Raw genomic sequence first — 20,377 nt, 5'->3', positions numbered from 1 at the left:
CAAATTTCATTAAAACAGTCTTAGAAATATGGTATATCTGATTAGAACCCTTATCATCCATCAACTAGAAATCAACTATAGCACGCGCTATAGTTGATTTTTCTTAAAGTGCAGGGAATGTAAACAAACTCTCCTTTCTTAATAAAAATATTTATTTACGTCAACAATAACTATCGGAATCTGATGACTTTTTAAAAATCATTTAATGTTACAAATATTTTTTCTTCTGTTGATCCAGTTTTCGCCTAGAATCGCATTAAATCATTCAACGGGCCACATCAGGTCCACGGGCCATACATTGTGCATCCCTGATATAGCCGAATAAATACAGAACACCAGCTGAGCTTTAAAAGCGCAATCAATTCTGACGTACCATGTATTAACCTGTCAAAACAGTTATCTCTTAATGCTAATGGAAAAACCTTTATTGTTTAATATGTAAACATAATTGTTTAAAAACATAATAAACTCCACTGAAAAAAATGTTCTGTACAATATAATTTTAATAAGCTAATTTAACATGAACGTTTTAACATAAATACGTACGGCTGTATATGTTTGAAAATATATTACGATATTTTTATTATGATATACATGACTTGTTTTTAATTTTGAGACTAACCTAAAGTTTCTGAAATAGCTGCTTATTTATTAATTACTTACGATGTTTTTTCGCTCTTAAAGTTACTTGAGAAACTATTATTTCAATTACCAAAACACAGAACGATATAAACATTCCATTGATCCAAAGAAAGAAAATCGTGCTGATTTCTTTTAGGTTTAACGGCTTAATCGTGGTATCAGGAGCACATTTCCACATACTGAAATTTGCATCTAAATTGTATAACCATTTCTGGGGCACACCAGCTTGTAAAAACTGTCCAACTCTAAAAAAAGATTTAAAAAAAGGTATAAAATTGCTATTCGTCAATATGCACGGATGTAAATGAAAAATAAAAAGTTTTAAGAATAATAATTAGAAACAGATAAGCAGGTTTTCCTGTATGGGAAAATGCATTGATGTGTAATGTAAGAATTAAAAAATATTAAGATTGGGGACACATTCAGAAAAAAAATGAGCATTTATATCCAAAGTAGAATTACATTTTATATATAAAAGAAGAAAGAAAATAAGACTAATTTATAATTTAACCAAAAAAAAAAAAGTTTTTCAAATTTTTAGGATATAATAAACTTTGTCAATACACCTTTTCTTTATTAATATTATTAGTAATATAATGGTAATACTTAGGTTGCTATAAAGGGAGATTGAGTAGAATCAATCGACCGTGAGATGCGGTGATTGATTCATTCAATCCAATACCCTTGGAGGGTAATGGATGGCAATGCTGTAGCCAATGAAGTTCCAACTGAGGCTCGGCTATTGCTGTTACCCTCCTGCTATGCTATGATCAGAGCTTTAATAATAATAATAGCTCAATAACACCTTATCCCTACACTGTCCTCTACAGATAACGGGGAAGATGAAAAGCATTCTTGCTTCGCCCCTTTAAGCCAGTCCTTATAAGGTCTATATAAGGCTATAAAGGGAAATCAGTAGCGGAGAAGAAAAACCCTTGGATGGTAATGGATGGCAATGTTGTAGCCAATGAAGTTCTAATTGAGGCTCGGCTATTGATGTTACCCTATTGCCATGATCAGAGCTCTAATAGCTCAATAACACCTTATCCCTACACCGTCCTCTGCAGATAACTGGGAAAATGAAAAGCATTCTTGCTTCGCCCCTTTAAGCCAGTCCTTACAAGGACTATAAAGTGAAATTAATAAAAGCAGATTTGAACTAGCTTTACTCCGCTCTTTTGCTCTTCAGTGATAATTTATTCATTAAATAATTGTCAACAAGGTGAACTTCTTTGATAACTACTGATGTAATATAAACTATCACTTGCAATATGAGCGTCCTCATAGAAAAAGTGCATTATTTCAAATATGTCAAAGTTTCTTAATTACGTAATTCCACAGTCTAGCATAATGTGAAAATGTTTGTTAAATACAATTAGATATTTTATAATAAACTTCATATATTTATAAATGTACCTATTCATGAAATGTATTCTATTTCACAATGGCCACATCACAATGGAGATTGTGATGTGGTTCTATCTAGTCACCTAGAGAGGATCCAGAGACGAGTAACAAAGATTGTTACAAATTTTTTGAATACTCCAAGAGAAAAGATTGAAGGTCTGTGGGCTCCAAAAATTAGCTGATAGGCGTAAGAGTGCGATATGATAGAAGAATTACGTTATTAAAAGGGTTTTATAGGATTGATACTGATGACGTTTTTCTGTAGTGCAGGGAGGGAGAGAACAAGGGGTAATCCTTTGAGTTTGTTGTAAAAGTGTCTTTGTTGTTGTCGTTGTTGCTGTTGTTAGTGTCGTCGTGTGTGATTTTCCCCATCCGTCCCTTAGGACATGTTGGGCCCTCCAATGAGAGATTATAAGTATGTATTTTTGACTGCAGATCCGTAAATTTGTGTTGACGGGCCGGTCTAACTGTTCTGAGGGACGAAAAACCTGAGTTTTTCCTGGTGGAAAAAATTCACCTTTAGTCGAAAGAGACGACCAGATAAAGATTCCTCACGTCATGGAAAGCGTGTGATAAACAAGGATGTTAGGACTAGATTTTTTGCTTGGGAGGGTGGCGAATGCTTTCCAAAGTTGGTTGTGAGTGCTCTGGGAATGAGTTTAAGGAGAAGTATGATAGGTACTGTGTGAATAATGAGTAGTGTGTCAATGTAGGGTCTCCTGCGATGAGACTTCTGACTCAATGGAGACCGTTATAATAATAATAATAATAATAATAATAATAATAATAATAATAATAATAATAATAATAATAATAATAATAATAATAATAATAATAATAATAATATCAACAACAACAACATTATAAAGAGTGTTCTGACTTAAATTAGAAATAAATAAAATGTTAAGATGTTTGAATTTTGATCTTAGCTTTGATGTTATAAGTCAAAAGTTAATTATTATTCCCAAGATTTTTTTAAAAATTCTGTTTTTGGTTATAAAAACTGCTCAATATCATTAATTCAAAGATGACTTCAATCCAGTATTACCTAACATACACTTCGAAAGAAGTCAACAGACATTCCCATGGGCAAGGTACATCGTACTGTGTAACGAGTCATGCGTTTGTAACGGGTAAATTGGTGGAATATGATGCTCCCAAGTCAGTGTAACTATGTTCATGTGAAATGGCTGCGAGAAGGGAACTGACGGAGTTTGAAAGAGGCTTTGTGAGAGGGTGCCATGTTGCAGGCCTAACTATTGCGCCATTCCAGCTCAACAGTCAGTCATACCATACCGAAATGGAAGCGCGGAGAGTCAACTGCAAGTGCTACCCTCAGTGAACCACCCACTATACTCACTGAACGTGACTGTAAGGTGCTACAAAGTATGTAAAAACTCTGTCGCAGCGTTGTATGCAGAGGCTCGCTACACGGGTTTCAATGACAGGACCACAATATGAAAGCCCCGTATTGATCGAACAAACATCGTCTTTTGTGGTGCAAAGCACGTATACAATGGGAGTGAAAGCTCGGAAAGCTGTGTTACGGAGTGACGAATGACGCTACGCCCTCTACCGAGCACATGGACGTAAGTATGTAGAATATAGATATGGCGGATGTCCAGTGAACATCTTGCATAATTCCAACTATGAAATTCTGAAGTAGCAGTGTGATGGGGTTGTGATTGTCCTTCCTGATTTGGCCTCGAACCTCTGGTTCTAGTGGCATGAACATTGAACTACATGAGGTATCTAAACATTCTGGACAATTCAATGGTCCAGAATGGTCGCATTAATCGCTATCGTACTTACGGAAAGTATGCCCTGTAGGATTGTTACAGTCATCGCAGGGAAAGGAGGTTCTACATCTTATTAAGGTGAGCTCCATGGGTGTTTCTCACTCTATGGTGTCCGTTGACTTCTTTTCAACCAGTGTATATAAGCTACTGGATATTATCTACGAATTGACTATGATGAAATACTGTAAAACAAACACAAGGGATCCTATTTAATCATAAATCTTACTATATCACGGAACAGATTTAGTTACTTACTTATTATTCACTTTTTCAACAATCCTTCTGGGCATATCTTTCTTCATAGCCAATACGCCTTGGTAGTGATTAAATGTTTCCTTTGCAATATGAAAGCGGCAGCTTCCTTGATTTTTTATAAAGTTGGTCGCTTTATGTTGTAACTCTATAATGTCTGCAAGAATAACATGAGTTCCTTTTTCAACCTTCTTCAGCATTGAAGAAGATCGGACTTCAGAAAAACTTCGAGTATGATTCTTCATGCGTTTCCAAAGGGCTAATGAAAAATCATTGCTGCTGTCCTAGTAAAAAAAAAGAATCCAATGATGAGAAATAATAAGCAATTTTAAAAAACTATTTATGTCATATACAGTGATATATACCGTATGATATTCTATACATTAAACTGGACGTTAATAAAAGCTTTCACTGGAGTTAACTTCACGACTAACCTTTTGTATTCTTAGACTACGGACTTCATGCTTAGCCATTTTGCAACCCATCATAGATATATCTACTCTATAATATAAAATGATAAGCTTTTTTTTTGTAACGTTTTTGTGTCACATTTTTGTCGAGGTATTTCAAACGTTTCGAAACTAAGGGCAACAATGAGTGTCGAGTCTTCAAAATTCGAGTCATCAAGGAGAATCATCAATTCAAGGAGAACAAGCCTACTCCGGAAATCAGGAGGTAGGCGCCAAGGGGGGTGGAATCCCCCTTTCAAGTCTTCAAAATTCGAGTCATCTAAATTCAAGGAGAACCGACCTACCAGTCCAGAACTCGGGGATGGAGCATGCGCTTGGGGGATCCCCCTTTCGAGTCATCAGAATTCAAGAACTGACCTACCAGAACTGGCTCCAGAACTCGAGGGGGTTGGACACTGTAGGTGCCATGGGAAGGAACCCCTCCTTTCCAGTTTTCAAAATTCGTGTCATCAGAATTCAAGGAGAACCGGCCTACCAGTCCGGAACTCGGAGGGATTGGGCCGTAGGCTCCAGGGGGGGGGGGAGGAACCCCCCTTTTCGATTCTTCAAAATTCAAGTCATCTGAATTCAAAGAGGACACCAGGGGGTATTTTCCGGCGCCCAGCCCCCCCGAGAACCGGCCTACCAGTCCAGAACTCGAGGAGAGAACACGCCGGGAGGACACTCCTCCCTTTCGAGTTTTCAAAATTCGAGTCATCAGAATTCAAGGAGAACCGGCCTGCCAGTCCGGAACTTTTTTTGGGGGGGGCGTTGACGTCAGGGTCGCCCTAGTATATATATATATATATATATATATATATATATATATATATATATATATATTTGTATGTAGATTTACTAGGTTTAACAACTCGGTGTTTAGTTCATTTAAATTATATATATATATATATATATATATATATATATATATATATATATTGATTAATCCTATTTTATTATTTTACTTAGCTAATCATACTCTATGGAAAATGATTCCTTAATCCTTAAAAGGATTGGCTTAAAGAGGCGAGGCAAGAATGCTTTTCATATTCCCCGTTATCTGTAGACGAGAGTGCAAGGATAGGTGTTATTGAGCTATATAAAGCTCTGATCATGGCAGGAGGGTAATAATAGCAATAGCCGAGCCTCAGCTAGAACTTCATTGGCTACATCATTGCCATCCATTACCCTCCAAGGGTACCATTTTCGTCGCCTTGTACGACATGCATGGGCTGCAGTAGAGCTATTCTTATCTCGGCCACCACACGGGTAAGAAAAATTATCTTAAAGTTCTTAAAAGAACTGGGCGATGGACTGAGTCCTTGACTCTTTATCCCGTCATCTGATTGAAGAAAATCTGTGTGGATAGAGTGTTATTGAGCTAAAAAGCTCTAGTCATGGCTGGGTAACAGCAATAGTCGAGCCTCAGTTAAAAAAACGTCATTGGCTACAGCATTGCCATTTGTTGCCCTGGGAAAAAAATTCCTTTTTTATCCCAGGGTAACAAATGGCAATGGGAAAAAAAAGGATTCTTTTTCCAGGGAAAAAGGTATAAATCCTTATAATCCTTATAAGGACTGGCTTAAAGGGGCGAAGCAAGAATGCTTTTCATCTTCCCCGTTATCTGTAGAGGACAGTGTAGAGATAAGGTGTTATTGAGCAATTAAAGCTCTGATCATGGCAGGAGGGTAACAACAACAGCCGAGCCTCAGTTAAAACTTCATTGGCTACAGCATTGCCATTGATTTCCCTCCAAGGGTACTGGATTGAATGAATCAATCACCGCATCTCACGGTCGATTTACCACCTCCTGGAAAAAAGGTCTAACCTTTATTTCTATTTATTATAAATATATTACATAGGAATTCATTTGGTGTTGGTTTCTTAATAATTAATTATATGTGAATTTTGGAATAAAATATAATTATAATATCGTATTTTCTTGCATTTGTTTATTTATTTTTCTGTTTCTTTGTTTTTAAATAGCAATCTAATAATTATCTGAGAAATGTTGTATACTAAAATCTCTGTTGGGCTAATAGTTGGTTACAAATATTAATATTCAACTTGAGCAGTTCGATGATTACATCGAATATCAATTTCAAATAGTTTAACATATAATAATTTATCAAATTCAAATAGACAACAATATGATAACAGTACTGATATATAAAATAAGGATTTTTAGTGTAATTAGCAATGCTATACTTTAATTTTTTTTCACAAATTTATTATGATATTGATTTATTTTGATATATATTCTGATATTAAAAATTTACCGTGAATAAAATTTACTTGCCTTAAAATATGCTTCTGTTAGTGATCCTCTGGTAATAACTGGTATAATTTGCGATTGCTGGTAGAGATCTTGAAGGGAATCAATCTCCGGTAAAGCTATATTTATGGCTATCATTGAAGTGAGAGTACCACGTAAGATAGACATTACGATAAAAACCGGACCAAGTGTCCAAAATATATGTAGCAATCGTATCGATGTCATTCCTCTCGAATAGTTTACACGCTGGATTTTACCTGAAATTAAGAACGTCTTTTAAATTCATTTCCAAAATTTTAATAGCTTAATAGCATTTTCATGGTATTATGGAATACATGAAAAACACTTACGGCAAAATTCAAAACACAGTTTCTGAAAAAAGAGAAAGTAGGAACATATTAAGTATCTGAAATAAAATATTTTTGCAATTGAATTTCGTATTTGCTATTAAACTATAAATCGATTAATTTAGATAAACACATTCGATAAAATACATGAAAGAAAAAACACCCATATATAATTGTCATATCAGTACTACAAATTGTATTTTTAATTTTAATTTTTGAATAAATTTGAATAAATATATTACATTACACAGACAAAGGGGAAAACAAAAAGCATTTTATGCCTCACCCAGCAAGCCAGTAACGTTGTTGTTGTTGTTGTTGTTGTTGTTGTTGAATAAATAAATAAATATATGGTGATTGGTTGCAGGGTGATGAAACAGGTGATACTTGCCGCTAGATACACACGGTGAAGAAATTGTTTTTTTTTTTATTTTTGATTATGTTTTTTATTTTCAGAGGTGTTCCATGATTCTCACATTGCACTGGCCCCAACCCAACTCGATATCTACTTACTCCGTCCCCACTCTGCACGAAACGTGCATGAGGTCAAATTGCTGTGTAAGCCCACTAAGGGGACAAATGATGGATACTTAGTTTAATAGGGAGGTAGGAAATTAGAGTTGAGGCCAAGTGGGAACACAACTCTCCCACCTCAACACTACGCGTTTTCTGATCTGATCTGATCTACGAAACTATGCTAGTAGACTTTCTGGTCTACAATATTTTGTGCTGGTAGGTCGTTTGATCTACTGGAATTTGCTAGTGGACTTTCAGGTCTGCAGGGCAGTTTGCGGAGCGGCTTAACAGTGTTTCATGGACCAGAAATGACTCCAGCTAGCCGACGTCGTGAGATTAGATACGGAGAGCATAAATGATATCTTGCAGCCGTCATGTGCATGAATGTTTGTGATTATATTATGGAGACAACTACCGTGTTAGAGCGAAACTTTAGTTGAATATAAACCAAATAAACACTCGACGTTTCGACCTTCCTATTAAGGTCATCATCTGGAGCATACATATATATATATACAGAGAAACAAGTTATCCTTTGAGGAGTGCCAAAGAAAAGAGATTGAACGAAGAATTCACCTTGGATGAATGGATGGATGGATGGATGGCTTATGGGAAAATGAGAGACATATTCAGAAGTGACATCCCTATGAGTCTAAAAAGGAAAGCTTTCGACCAGTGCATCAAGCGCTTCACACGCTCAAGAAGCTGTTGAAGAAGTTTGAGTCAGAGTGGCAAGATTTTCTTAATTTGTATGCCCAAACACGTGATCTAGAAGATGAAGACGAGGAAATGGAAGGGGAAATCTCAACTGTCCCACCACCTAAGAATCCCCGACGGACGGGCTTCCAGGGGGGGGGGACACACAAATAAAAGACATAGGACTACAGATGATCACATGGAGGAAGATTCATCTACTCAGGATGTCCCGGATAAAAAGGAAATAGTCCCCCCCCCCAATTATTCTACAGGACAAGGAAAAGTGGACTCAGTCTCACAGACCCTCAGGGAACAGGATATAGTCTACTCCTAGACTAAAATGATGGACAACTCTATATTGCCTCATCACACTTTCGCTCTGGCTAGAGAAAGAAATCTCAAGGTAATTCCCCGAAGAGTTGCTGAGGGAATCACAACTGATGCGAACACTGGAGACCTCATCAATCAGGGCCTGACCCCAATTAAAGTAAGCAGGATGCTTAGAACCAATAAAAGGCCAATGCCATTAATGCTTGTAGAAATCACCAACATCCAGAAGCGGATTTATGAGTTGAAAGCTGTTCTGCGAATTAAGAATAACAATAGAACCGCTCAGGAAAAAGGCATCAGCATGGCAGTGCCATAGATACCAAAAGTTTGGTCATGCCCAAAAATTATGTAAGGCAGAATACAGGTGTCTGAAAAGCCATCAAACCAGCACCTGCACCAAACCAAGATCAACGCCAGCCAACTGCAGAGGGCCTCATCCCGCCAATTACAAAGGGTGCATTCTCCGCCCAAAAAAACCGTGGGGGGAAGTAAGAGCTACTCAGCCACCCACAAAACTGAGAGGATCATATGAAACTGCAAATTCTTAAGAATCCTTCGTACCAAAAGTCAGTCCCTACCCCGCATGCAGCTAAGCACGGAATGGCACACACCGATAAGGAAAAAATTCGAAGGTCTAATAAATAGCCTGGAGGAGCAATATAGAACTTCTTACGAAAACCTAAATATTAACCTCATTTACAAAGTTCGTCGATAGGCTAAGCGCATCTTTAGACAAAAGACAACTCAGACAGCATCACACCCCCCCACTACTCCAGCAGAAATAATCAACATCATAAAGCATTTAAATACTAAAAAAGCACCAGGTCCAGATGGTATCACCAATTAAACTATAAAGGTTCTCCCTCGAAAGTCCATTGTGCATCGAGTTAAGATGTTAAGATGTTAGGATGATTCCCAACACCTCATGGTTTATTAGAAACACCCAGATCCATAGAGAGAGACCAGAATTCCATACATCTTTCTTCTTTCATGATCTTACTGAAAAGTTCTTCACCAAAGCAAGCACGCACCCTAACCCACTAATCAAACAAACCGCTAACTACAGTGCAGCAGTTTACTGCAAACATAAAAGATCCAAATCAATTCTACTTCCAGTTGAACTCAGCTAATACCACTGCCCCTAAAGGGCAAGCATAAAGCTCCAAAGCATCCCGCACACAAATTTCCTCACTCAGAAAAAGGGGAATATGAAAAGCATGTTTGCTTCAACCATCTAGTCAGTAACGTTGCTGTTGTTGAATATTTAGTGTTTAACATGATCGTCATCCAATAGATGCTGTCGAATAGTTTTAAATAAATTAATAAGTAGCGATCCCATATCTTTCCACGATGAATAATTTTCTTTTTTCTCCATATGCGTATCTCCGTCTTTGATCAATATTCTTCGTTTTTCTGTTGGTAATTTAAAAGTAAATGTAAGGTGTAGGCTTGAGCTTTCTTTTTATGCGATAGAACAGATTCTATTTTTTAAAAATTATTTATGCATATATTTTACAACTTGTGTTTAAGAAACTTATTCGTTTGTAGTTCTCATAAAATGGCATTCAGTTTCATAAGTGGCACTCACATATACTGAAACTTAAAAAAAAAATCAGATGGCTGCAGGCTTTGATGGTATAAACATAGACTTATTACACAGTGCATGAAAATTTCCTACAAATGTGTGAATTACTATTGTTAAAAATGTGTCATTTCAAGAAAATGGCTAAAGCCTTTTTAGATAGTGCATATAAAATGTATAGTAATTAATAGAAGACTGAAAAATATCTCTCATGAACATTGGGAGAACAATGGATTTATGGCATTAATATTGCACAGATTATGTATATCTTAGAAGGCTATTTTTATTTATTTATTTATTTTTTTATTTTTAGCAGCGTTTCTCTAAGTCTGCCAGCCTACCTCCCAGGGTTCGGCAAAAACTCTTTAGGGTATGCGAGGAACTTTTCTTTTTACTTGTATATTTTTGTCTTTGAACTGTCACACATCCATAAGTGCAGTTCTATTCTATAATTAATTTTTCAATAACCAAAAAAAATCTAAAGGAAGTTTTAAACAAACAGTGTCTTTTGGCATGCATCTGCTGACCCTTATTAGGGTGTCTGATTGTCGACACAACTGCGTTCGAATCAAATAATTCGAACTATTTGCATTAAAAGTTTAAAATGCAAATAGTTGGAACGGTCCTAACTCTTCACTAAGTTTCATTATTCAACTTTTTTTATTGTTGAAAATTTAAATTTCATAAATTTTGTTTCTACTGTATGTTTATTGGATTTCTATATGGATATCAAACTAGAAAAACAAAACTAGCAATCAAAACTAGGCTAAAAGTGATATTAATTAAGAGGTTAATTTTATTCTTATGTCCTTTAAAAAGAAAGAATAAAAGGAACCAACAACATGTTATATATACACTCAAGACAAAAATGATCGTGTGTTGATCTTTTTGTTTAAACCGTCGTTTCTCTTAGGACAGAGAAACGGTGAGCTTGCCAAGTCACTAGAAAAACTTTGTTTTTACTTCACGTTTGTAAATTTATTACAACGTAAAGATTCATGTTTGAATGAAATATTATTATAACTTTTGCCTAATTGCCTTTGATTTTATTGATTGATTACAATTCGCTCTTACCTTGAAACAGCAAAAGTGCACAGTAGTTCCACAGATATTTTCCCAGTACGAGATATATTTTCTGGGATTTCCGACCATTAATTATTAGATGAGTTCCTAGTGTGACAAAGCTAACAAGAATCAACGACACAATCAAGGCAACCCACACCTAAAATGGTTAAAATAAGAATATCCACTGATATTTTTCCACCGTAACTTTTTTTAATTGCAGTATTAAAAAAATGTAGTCATATTATTCATAAAGTTTTAAAATCAGCTAATAATTAATATTATTAATTATCTAAAAGTTAGTACATAATATGGAATATTTAATCATTTATGGATGGTACACATGTGTTGATAATCTATGAAAGAAAAAGAATATTGTTAGTTAACTAAAATATTTCGCTGTCTGCAATGGTGTGCGATGATTCAGTAAAAACTAAATCGGTATATTTCGGTAGAAAGTAATTTATCGAAATAGAATCTATTACAATTTACATTCGTAAAGCAAATTATTTGTAACTTTATTACAAGTTTATTCAGTAATAGAGTTGCACGCATATTCTAAAGAACAGAAAGACGAATGTTGAAATCAAAGTAGGAATGTTCGAAATAGGGTGCACATTTGCCCGAAAAAAAATATATAAATAAAGCAAAAGGAACACTACCCAACTTTATTACGGAAAGAAAGAAATAGTATTAAAAAATGATAATTGTAAAACAACTAAAACTAAATAATTTATAGTTTTTTTATAACTAAACCGGAAGTATATCTGAATGATAATGGACGAGCTCGAAAATGAATGGATTCCGTTGTTTCGGATTACATCTGAATCAACTTGGAGATAGGATACACTGACTCTTAACTGCTTCTTCTTTGGTCGTTTTGATTCTTCTTTTGCAAGAGATTGAGCATGGAAGAAAAAGATATTATATCTTTTTTTTTTTTTTTTTTTTGTAAGGAAAAGTTTATGTTCCTTACATAAAGGAACATAAATTTTCTTTTAAGAATAAATTTATATGGTGTAAAACACAGTAAACGATGCGTTTCAATGGGCTTCTATTTTGTGGGGAAAAAAAAGGAAATTAACATGTTCCAAAAAAAATTAACAAAATTAACAAAAGAAAATTAACAGAAGAAAATTGACAAAATTAACAAAAAAAAAAGGGAACTGACATGTAAAATCGCGATTTATTGTCATTTTTTTCAAAAGAAAAGAGCAATAAATCGGAGAATATCAACTGGAGAATAGCTAGAATGCGACTCGACTCTTGAACTACCAGGAAAAAGTTAAATTCTGCGAGATGGTTAGGAAAATCCGTACTTCAACTTCAGAAAGGCCAAGTCTATGATGCCAAGGCATTCAGAGAGATAATGTTGCAGGGTGTTTATCGATTCTATAAAATACTCATCAGACTTCCAGAAGGGTGGCATGAAAAACAGATTATTTGTTTAGTATAGCAAATTGCGTTTAAACCATACTAAAGCTGTTGATATTGTGGATTTTTTTTCTTGAGTTAAGAAACTATGGCTATGAGATTAAGTAAGCCCAGTTTCCTCAGGATAAACACTGTCACATGGCTATGCAGTGAACCAACTCACCTTCACTCGAACAGTCTCTATACTGGACAGGATTCAACTGAAGTTTTTGAAAACGGAAGGCGTCGTGTGACTAATTTACGAAGGCCCTGTTCATATTATAGAGACGGTGCAGATAAACCATTGAAGTCGTCATTTTAGTCTCAGTAGGAACTTGCACATGACGACTTGAGGTGTAAATCATGTAATAACTTACATAGCATGTTTCCAAAATATTCACCCGATTTACAGCTAATCATCCCTGTTTTTTCTAAACATCATCTCCAGTGCTTCTCATACGATCCCTGCACCAAGGACCAGTCCGTTATGTGAAATTACCTTTATCCCCGAGATATAAGGAGTGTCTTTAGGACCCATTTAAAAAAAAAAGTGATAATTGCACATCGGACCTGGAATGTTGACAACAGAGTCTTGAGGATACTACAGGACAATACTCATGTTCGGTGTATCTTCTCTATTATAGAACTGGTGAAACATTATGTCTTCGCCTTTCTTGCATCTAACTTCCCAAATATTGCACTCTGGAATTTTCTCATTTTCCACTGTTGAAAAACGCACTCGTAGTCAGAGGAGGTTGCTGATCCCAGAAAAGTTCCTTGGATCTTTTTTTCAGAATTCGTTCTAGGCTATCTTACAGGATATCAATTACATTAGCACATATATTCATTAAATACATTTCTAGTTAAAAAAAATGAAATAAAAATAATATTCGGAAATAAAATGCATTTCATAATAACAAGGCACTTTTTAAGTTTATATTCACCACAAACCAATCGACACCACTTACTGTTAATATTTCTTTTTGTTGATCGATTTTACTTATGAAAAGTTAGAATTTACATTTTTGGCTTCTTATTTATTATTTTATTTAACATAGAATCTTTCTTATTAATCCAATTAATATAGACCGTAGCTACAACGTATGTTTCATTACCATGAAACTATACATTGTAGCTGTATAGTTTCATGGTAATGAAATTATACAGCTGGTAATGAATAGTTTCATTATTGTAATGATATTATATTGGCAATGATAATGGTACAAGCTGGTAATGAATTACACTTATTGCTTTATTTTAGTTTCCTAATTTGTTCTTACCTCTGATGAAAACACTTTGAAAACAGCAAACATGTTATCGTGGGGAGGAACACTTCTTCCAATAATTCCATGAGTGCCAGAACCAATAGTGATACTGAAGATCGACGCTTCAAACCGGTTGAAACTTGGTCCGAAAGGTCCTAGAGCGATGTCTGCTTCCTGATAAATTAAATTAGCTTATAGGGATTTTTTTTTATATATTTCTCTTTGAATATGTATTACGAGAATGCAATTTAGTTAAAATGAATATAATGTGCGAAATAAACCGAAATACTTTCATCTGCATTTATACACTAAATGTATTATTATTATTCACAAAATCGAAACACAGTCAAAACAAGATATCATTCAAACAACAATCTGACTGGCAATAGAGGGCAATTTACATTCCACCTAAGAATCTAAGAATATTCTGTCAGGTAGAGTCGTAAAGTATGGACTGTATTTTGTAGATAAGTTGTGGTCAATACGTTTATGTTTAATTCTTGTAAATAGTTGGACAGCTTCTTTGAAATTGCACCAAGTGCACCAGTAACTATTGGGATGCCTGTGTGTGTTTAAGCCACAGCTGGCTAACTTCGATTGTCAGATCTCGATATTTAACAGTTTTTTTCCCCCAGTTCTTTGTTGTTGACATTGTTATCAGTGTGTACTGGGATGTCAATAATCCAAACTTGTTGATGTTCAATAACTGTGATGCCAAGACTATAGTGTTCGAAAGGCTAATAAGTGTGTATACTAAAGTCCCAGTAAATGTTTGCTATTTCGTTTTCCAGTACTGTCTTTATTTAATGCTGCCACCAGTTATCAGAAGTAGGAAAACCATTTTTTTTTTTTTGCATACAAGCCAATCACACTAGAAGACTCGAGATTTGCATGGAGATGTTGAGTCACCTTTCCTATTTAGTTGTGAAGGAAGAATAATCTAGGTAACATGAACTATGATTCACAAAAAATGCAAGGCAGTGGTGGTGGAGTAAAATTTCTTGACACTAATTAAACTCTTTATATCAGTACAATAAATAGTTTAACGCAGCGTACATGCCAAATGAGTATTTCCAGAAATTCGTCAGTTAGTCGACGATGCCCTCTGTTTGGGAAACCTCATATGGGTTCTAATCCACTCTACGACAAGAAGACTCTTAAGAATAGGGGTTTTTCAAATCAAGATAATTATTTAGTCTCTTGTGGAAATATTTTTTATCTCACATAACAGAAACAGCCCAAGTAACCAGACGAACACACATCTAACAAACCCCATACCTTTGTTTGTTGATTCTGCGTTAATTTCATGGAGAATCCCCAAGTTTATCCAAGATCTATGCTGATGGTCAGGGTAGTCTAACATGATGCTGGATGTTTCTAATATACTAACCGCTGAGTGTATTTCTGCTCAAGTTTTATGCAATCGATGCCAATGTTTATTGAATGGAGTGATTTGTTTTTATTATTGATTGAAATCTATTACTATATGTAAAGAAAGATAAATCTTGTTATACCTTTCTGTGCAAGAGTCCAATCATTCCACTGAAGTTGTTACTGGATCTCTTAACTCCCCATTCACCATCTTCTGGTTTAAGTAGAGAATAACTGTGAAATAAATAAAATGAATTTGGGGATTGAATTTTGAAGCAAAATTCAATAATAAAACTCTACATTTGTCAATTTCTTGGTAACTCGATGCAAAATATTTGACTAATAACAGGAAGGATGCCGCTCTCTTATTATTAACACGGAATAGTTTCCTTTCGTTGGGTGTTGAACTTACACCCTCTATCCAAAAAGAAACCGAATTTTTCGAAAATAGAAGAAATTCACTAGTTGCCCTATCAGTTGTATCTTTTTGTTGTCAAACGCGGCAACCCTAATTAGTGTGGTATCAACTGTTTATGACATTTGTTTAATTAGAAGCCGAATTATAGTGTCAAGAGTGAAAGTGTGTTTTGACTAACGGTCGGTCGTCACGATATTCATTCCGTACGCGACGAATTCTCGCTAACAATCGCTTCAAAACTTCGAGATCAAACTGATCATTATCCCTTTGGCCAGGAGGAACGAATTTTTGTGAATAGTGCCCTTGGAATCGTAGAAACAAATCAGCATTGTCTTTACTTTTGACTTCTCCAAGCGACTTTTTTTCGGATGCCCCTCATCTGGTGGTTTCCACTCAGCGCTCTGGCGCTTCGTTTTTGGCTCATACTCAAAACAACACGTTTCTTCACCAGTAACGATCGGTTCAAGGAAATTTGAGTCCTTACGCGTGGCTTTAATGAGGTCACTGCAGTGTTCAATTCAATACATTTTTTGGTCGTCGGTCAACTTCTGGGGAACAAATCGCGAATTCAATTTACGAAGGCCCAATCGCTTGGTCAAAATGTTGTGCGTAGTTGATTTTGGAATCACCAATTCATCTTCAATCAAACTTACGGACGATTTCGAGTTTTTTTTCTTTGATGAAATCACGCACTTTTTGGATGCTAACTTCGCTCAGTCCAATTTTTGGACGGCCCGGCTTTTCGTCGTCCTCAAGCTTCTCACGACCACTTTGAAATCGCTTAAACCACTCGTAAACTTGGCTACGGAATACGCATTCATCGCCGTATGCTTTTTTGAAGCATTTGGTGCGTTTCGGTAAAAATTTTACCAAGTTTAACACAAAAGTCAATCGCAGCTCTCTGTTTGAAACTGATTTTCCGACCGTTCGTCAAAACGCAATGTCACTCTTGGCACTATAACTCGGCTTCTAATGCAACAAATGTTATAAACAGTTGACACAATAGTAATAAAGATTGTCGCTTTCGACAACAAAAAGATACAACAGGCAGCGCCACTAGTTTCTCCTATTTTCGAAAAGGTTGGTTTCTTTTTGGACAGAGGGTGTATAAAATCCCAATCCACTTGCACCCACACATATTATGAATAAACGTAACTTATATTGGTCACTCAGGCTACTGTTATTAATAATAATAATAATAATAATAATAATAATAATAATAATAATAATAATAATAATAATAATAATATGAGTACTCGAATACACCCGTACAGTTAGCCTTGCACTTTAAGTGTGTAAATCTACACTCTCATTCATTAATGATTTACTTTCAAAAAGTTTGGATATTAGGAATTTAATTAACATCACCTAATGAACTGTGAATAATCTAATAAAAATTGACTGAATTATGAAATTAGTTTTATAAAAAACTAAAAATCACATTTTACTAAAATTAGTCAATATTTTATAATATATAAGCTTAATTAAATTATGAAAAAAAGGGATCGAACTATCTCGCATCTTAAACAATCGTACATCTACTTCCAGATCATTGCGTGAACTAGAGACACGAGAAAATTTCCCATGATTCCTCCAAATGGTGCCTACAAGCTTGTTAGGCCTATAAGCACCATTTGTTATTGGTCTTGGTTTTTAAGTCTTTGTATGGATGAAAATAAGAAAATTCTTTATAGATAAATAATTTTTTCTATGCTTTTTTTTTGTTTAGTTTAGATTATATGTTGTTATTTTTTTATTTTATTCGATTTTGTGAAGTTTAATAAAGTTTAATACACTTTTATTGAATTTACTATTCATGTTATGCGAAATTACTTAAGAAAATTAGCAATGAAATTAAATAAATAAAATTAAACAAATAGTATTAATGTGATAAAATTTTATTTCATATTTTAAAGGTTCTATAAAATATATATAGTAAATGAGAAATAAACTTTATTGAAAAAGAAACCAGTGACGTATTATCTACACCTCTTTATTCCAGTTTATCCTGGTTTTGTATAAAAGAGAATGAAGGGAAATCAATTGGAAATTTTCTCCGTCTTGTGCAGCTGTTGTATCGATCTGATTCGATGTTTTTCATTACCTGAAATATTTCGGCAATGTAAAAGCTAATTAAATTACCTGCAATTCAAGGTATGAACCAGAGATACGAGAAAATCTCCCATGATTCCTCCAATTCGGATTTCACTTCCGTGAACTTCTTCTATGACCCATGGAAACCACTGCATAATAAAGCATACATGAAAATAATTATATTCATGAACTCAGGCTCATTAAAATGCACTTATGAGAGTATAAAAAAAAAATTCCTCTTATATGATTCAATTTCTTGGATTTATACAAACTTTATTAAGACATTATATACAAATAAATTACAAATTCCGGAAATGTATAATTTTATTCATTTTGAATGCTAATTATTTTAATAATTTTATCTTTTGCTAGAGAGGTCCTTTCATTTAGAGAATTGGTAAAAGTCGAAGATGAGTAGATTCTGCAACCACTGTCTCATTTTCAGAATCATTGTGTACCATACATTGAAAACAAAAACAATAATCTTGCTGATCCTCGCTGTTCACATACATCTCTGACTCACGTGGATACTACAGATCTTTCTCTGTGTCCCAAACCACAGGAGGAATACGAGAATACTTTTCTCTTTGTTTTCTGAAGGACCTTTTTACGTTTATCAGGGGCGAGGAAAAATACTCAGACCAGATTTTTTTTTGTAGAAATAGCATACGATATTGAATTATTTTTACTGATCTTTTTCAAAGTAACCCTTCTGATCATTATTATGTAGAGATTTCAACAATCTTGCCTTTGTTAAATGCATCGTTTCTTGTAAGCTAGTTTTGGAATCTGGCCAATATCGTATTCAGCTGAATATCTGCGACATCTTGCAAATACTTCCCTGTCGAATGAGAAAGAAGAAACTAGTCGGCGAGAACACCCTGGTGTTCTCGCCGACTTGGAGTATTTACCTTTTGAAGCTCGTTTTATAGATAACTTGGTGAACTGACCTTGTGGAAAAAATTCTTGAACCACAGAACCAGCCTCAGAGAAAGTCGATCAGAATTATCTTGACATTTGATGAAACATGCGTAGCATTTTATCGAACTTCTCAAGATAATAGCAGGAATACAGTTGTAACAATTTTTTTCTGTTCCTTCAAAACACTCATGCCAAAATGAAATGAGATGTGATTATGCCAAATTTCGCTACTTTTAGTGGTTTTCTTACATCGTTTCTATCAACCATCCAATGTATATGTGACTTTCGTTTCTTAAAGCGACAGTTCATTTGAAGAATATGGCAAGGCTATACAGTATTTGATTTTCATTCTTTGATATATACTATCTCAGATGTGTGTGTGTCTGTGTGTATGTGTGTGTGTGTGTGTGTGTGTGTGTGTGTGTGAGTGAAATGAAAAAAAAAACATATCTATCTCCATATGATACCAACTAATTCACTTTTAGCCAAAGAAGAAGAAGGGGGGAAAAACTTATGAAGGTTCTCGAAATTTGGATGACATTTGAACCTAGGTCTTACCAACCAATGGGTATCATCGATATTGATTGAACACTATTTATGCTTCTGCACACGCGCCGTGGTTGCAAGAACAAGGAACTCATTTCCATGTAAGAGCTTAGGTGCCTAGAATGTAACGATAATTTTCAATGTTAAGGGGTTTCATGTTTCATGAACAATTGACTACTATGTGCTATATTTCTGCTTTATAAAAGTGGTAAGATGCAGAATTATCTGTTACATGTCCAGCCAAAGGATATGTGACATATTCGAGAATCCAGGCTTGGCTGTCATTAATATTTGGAAGCTGATTTTTCGTTATTATGTTTTTCACGACTTTATCGTTTTCAGCTGAATAATGGTCAGAGTTCTGTCAGGTATGTTTTCAAATTGGCTTCAAGAATCTCCTAGATCATTTTCGAGTAAAAATGAAATTATCCAACTATCTAACTCATATATATATATATATATATATATATATATATATATATATATTTATTTATTTATAATTTATAACACACACACACATATATATGTATATATAAATATTTTTAATTAATTTGGAACTTACCTCTACGTAAGCAATCCTTAAATGCTTCATGTGAATTAAGCTTCCAGTCATATTATTATCTACAGAAAATCATATTAAAATTCAGTGAAGTACTAAAATTTTAATTAATTAATCCAACTTACCTTTACTTTATGATCAAAAGTACGTAAATTACTAAGCCATGACCTGTTCCTTCACAAAACCTATTTGTTTACTAATTTGTGTTTTTATTTCAAAATAGTATGATAAAATGTAATTTAATTTTATAATTATTTTTATTTAGATAAATAATTAATATTTAAAAAAATATTGCAAATAATGATTAAAATAATGATACACGTAATTGTAATTTTGATCAATAATTTCATAATGATGTTAATTTTCCTTATCATTAGTTTAGCGAAGTAAGTAGTAATCTGGTCACTAGTGACCAGATCAAGATCAAGATAAG

At 34.5% G+C, this 20,377-nt stretch overlaps 1 protein-coding gene across 1 annotated transcript; it reads right to left on the bottom strand.

Annotated features, from left to right (window-relative positions):
• Positions 1 to 655: 655 nt before the first annotated feature.
• Positions 656 to 19,998, bottom strand: LOC150100105 (glutamate receptor U1-like). The gene is made up of 9 exons (XM_090403212.1): positions 19,948 to 19,998; positions 17,967 to 18,067; positions 15,550 to 15,640; positions 14,051 to 14,209; positions 11,370 to 11,517; positions 6,829 to 7,081; positions 4,535 to 4,601; positions 4,104 to 4,384; positions 656 to 887 (listed from the first exon to the last, which is right to left on the bottom strand). The coding sequence occupies exons 1-9, from the start codon at positions 19,996 to 19,998 to the stop codon at positions 656 to 658; spliced, it is 1,383 nt and encodes a 460-aa protein (XP_090259338.1).
• Positions 19,999 to 20,377: the final 379 nt, after the last annotated feature.

The sequence above is a fragment of the Typopeltis vanoorti genome, chromosome 13 (genome assembly GCF_054136105.1).
Source record: "Typopeltis vanoorti isolate ZY-2024b chromosome 13, IOZ_Tvanoo_1.0, whole genome shotgun sequence".
Classification (NCBI taxonomy): domain Eukaryota; kingdom Metazoa; phylum Arthropoda; class Arachnida; order Uropygi; family Thelyphonidae; genus Typopeltis; species Typopeltis vanoorti.
Note: the sequence above shows the minus strand (reverse complement) of the source record. Positions and strands in the feature narration are given on the sequence as shown.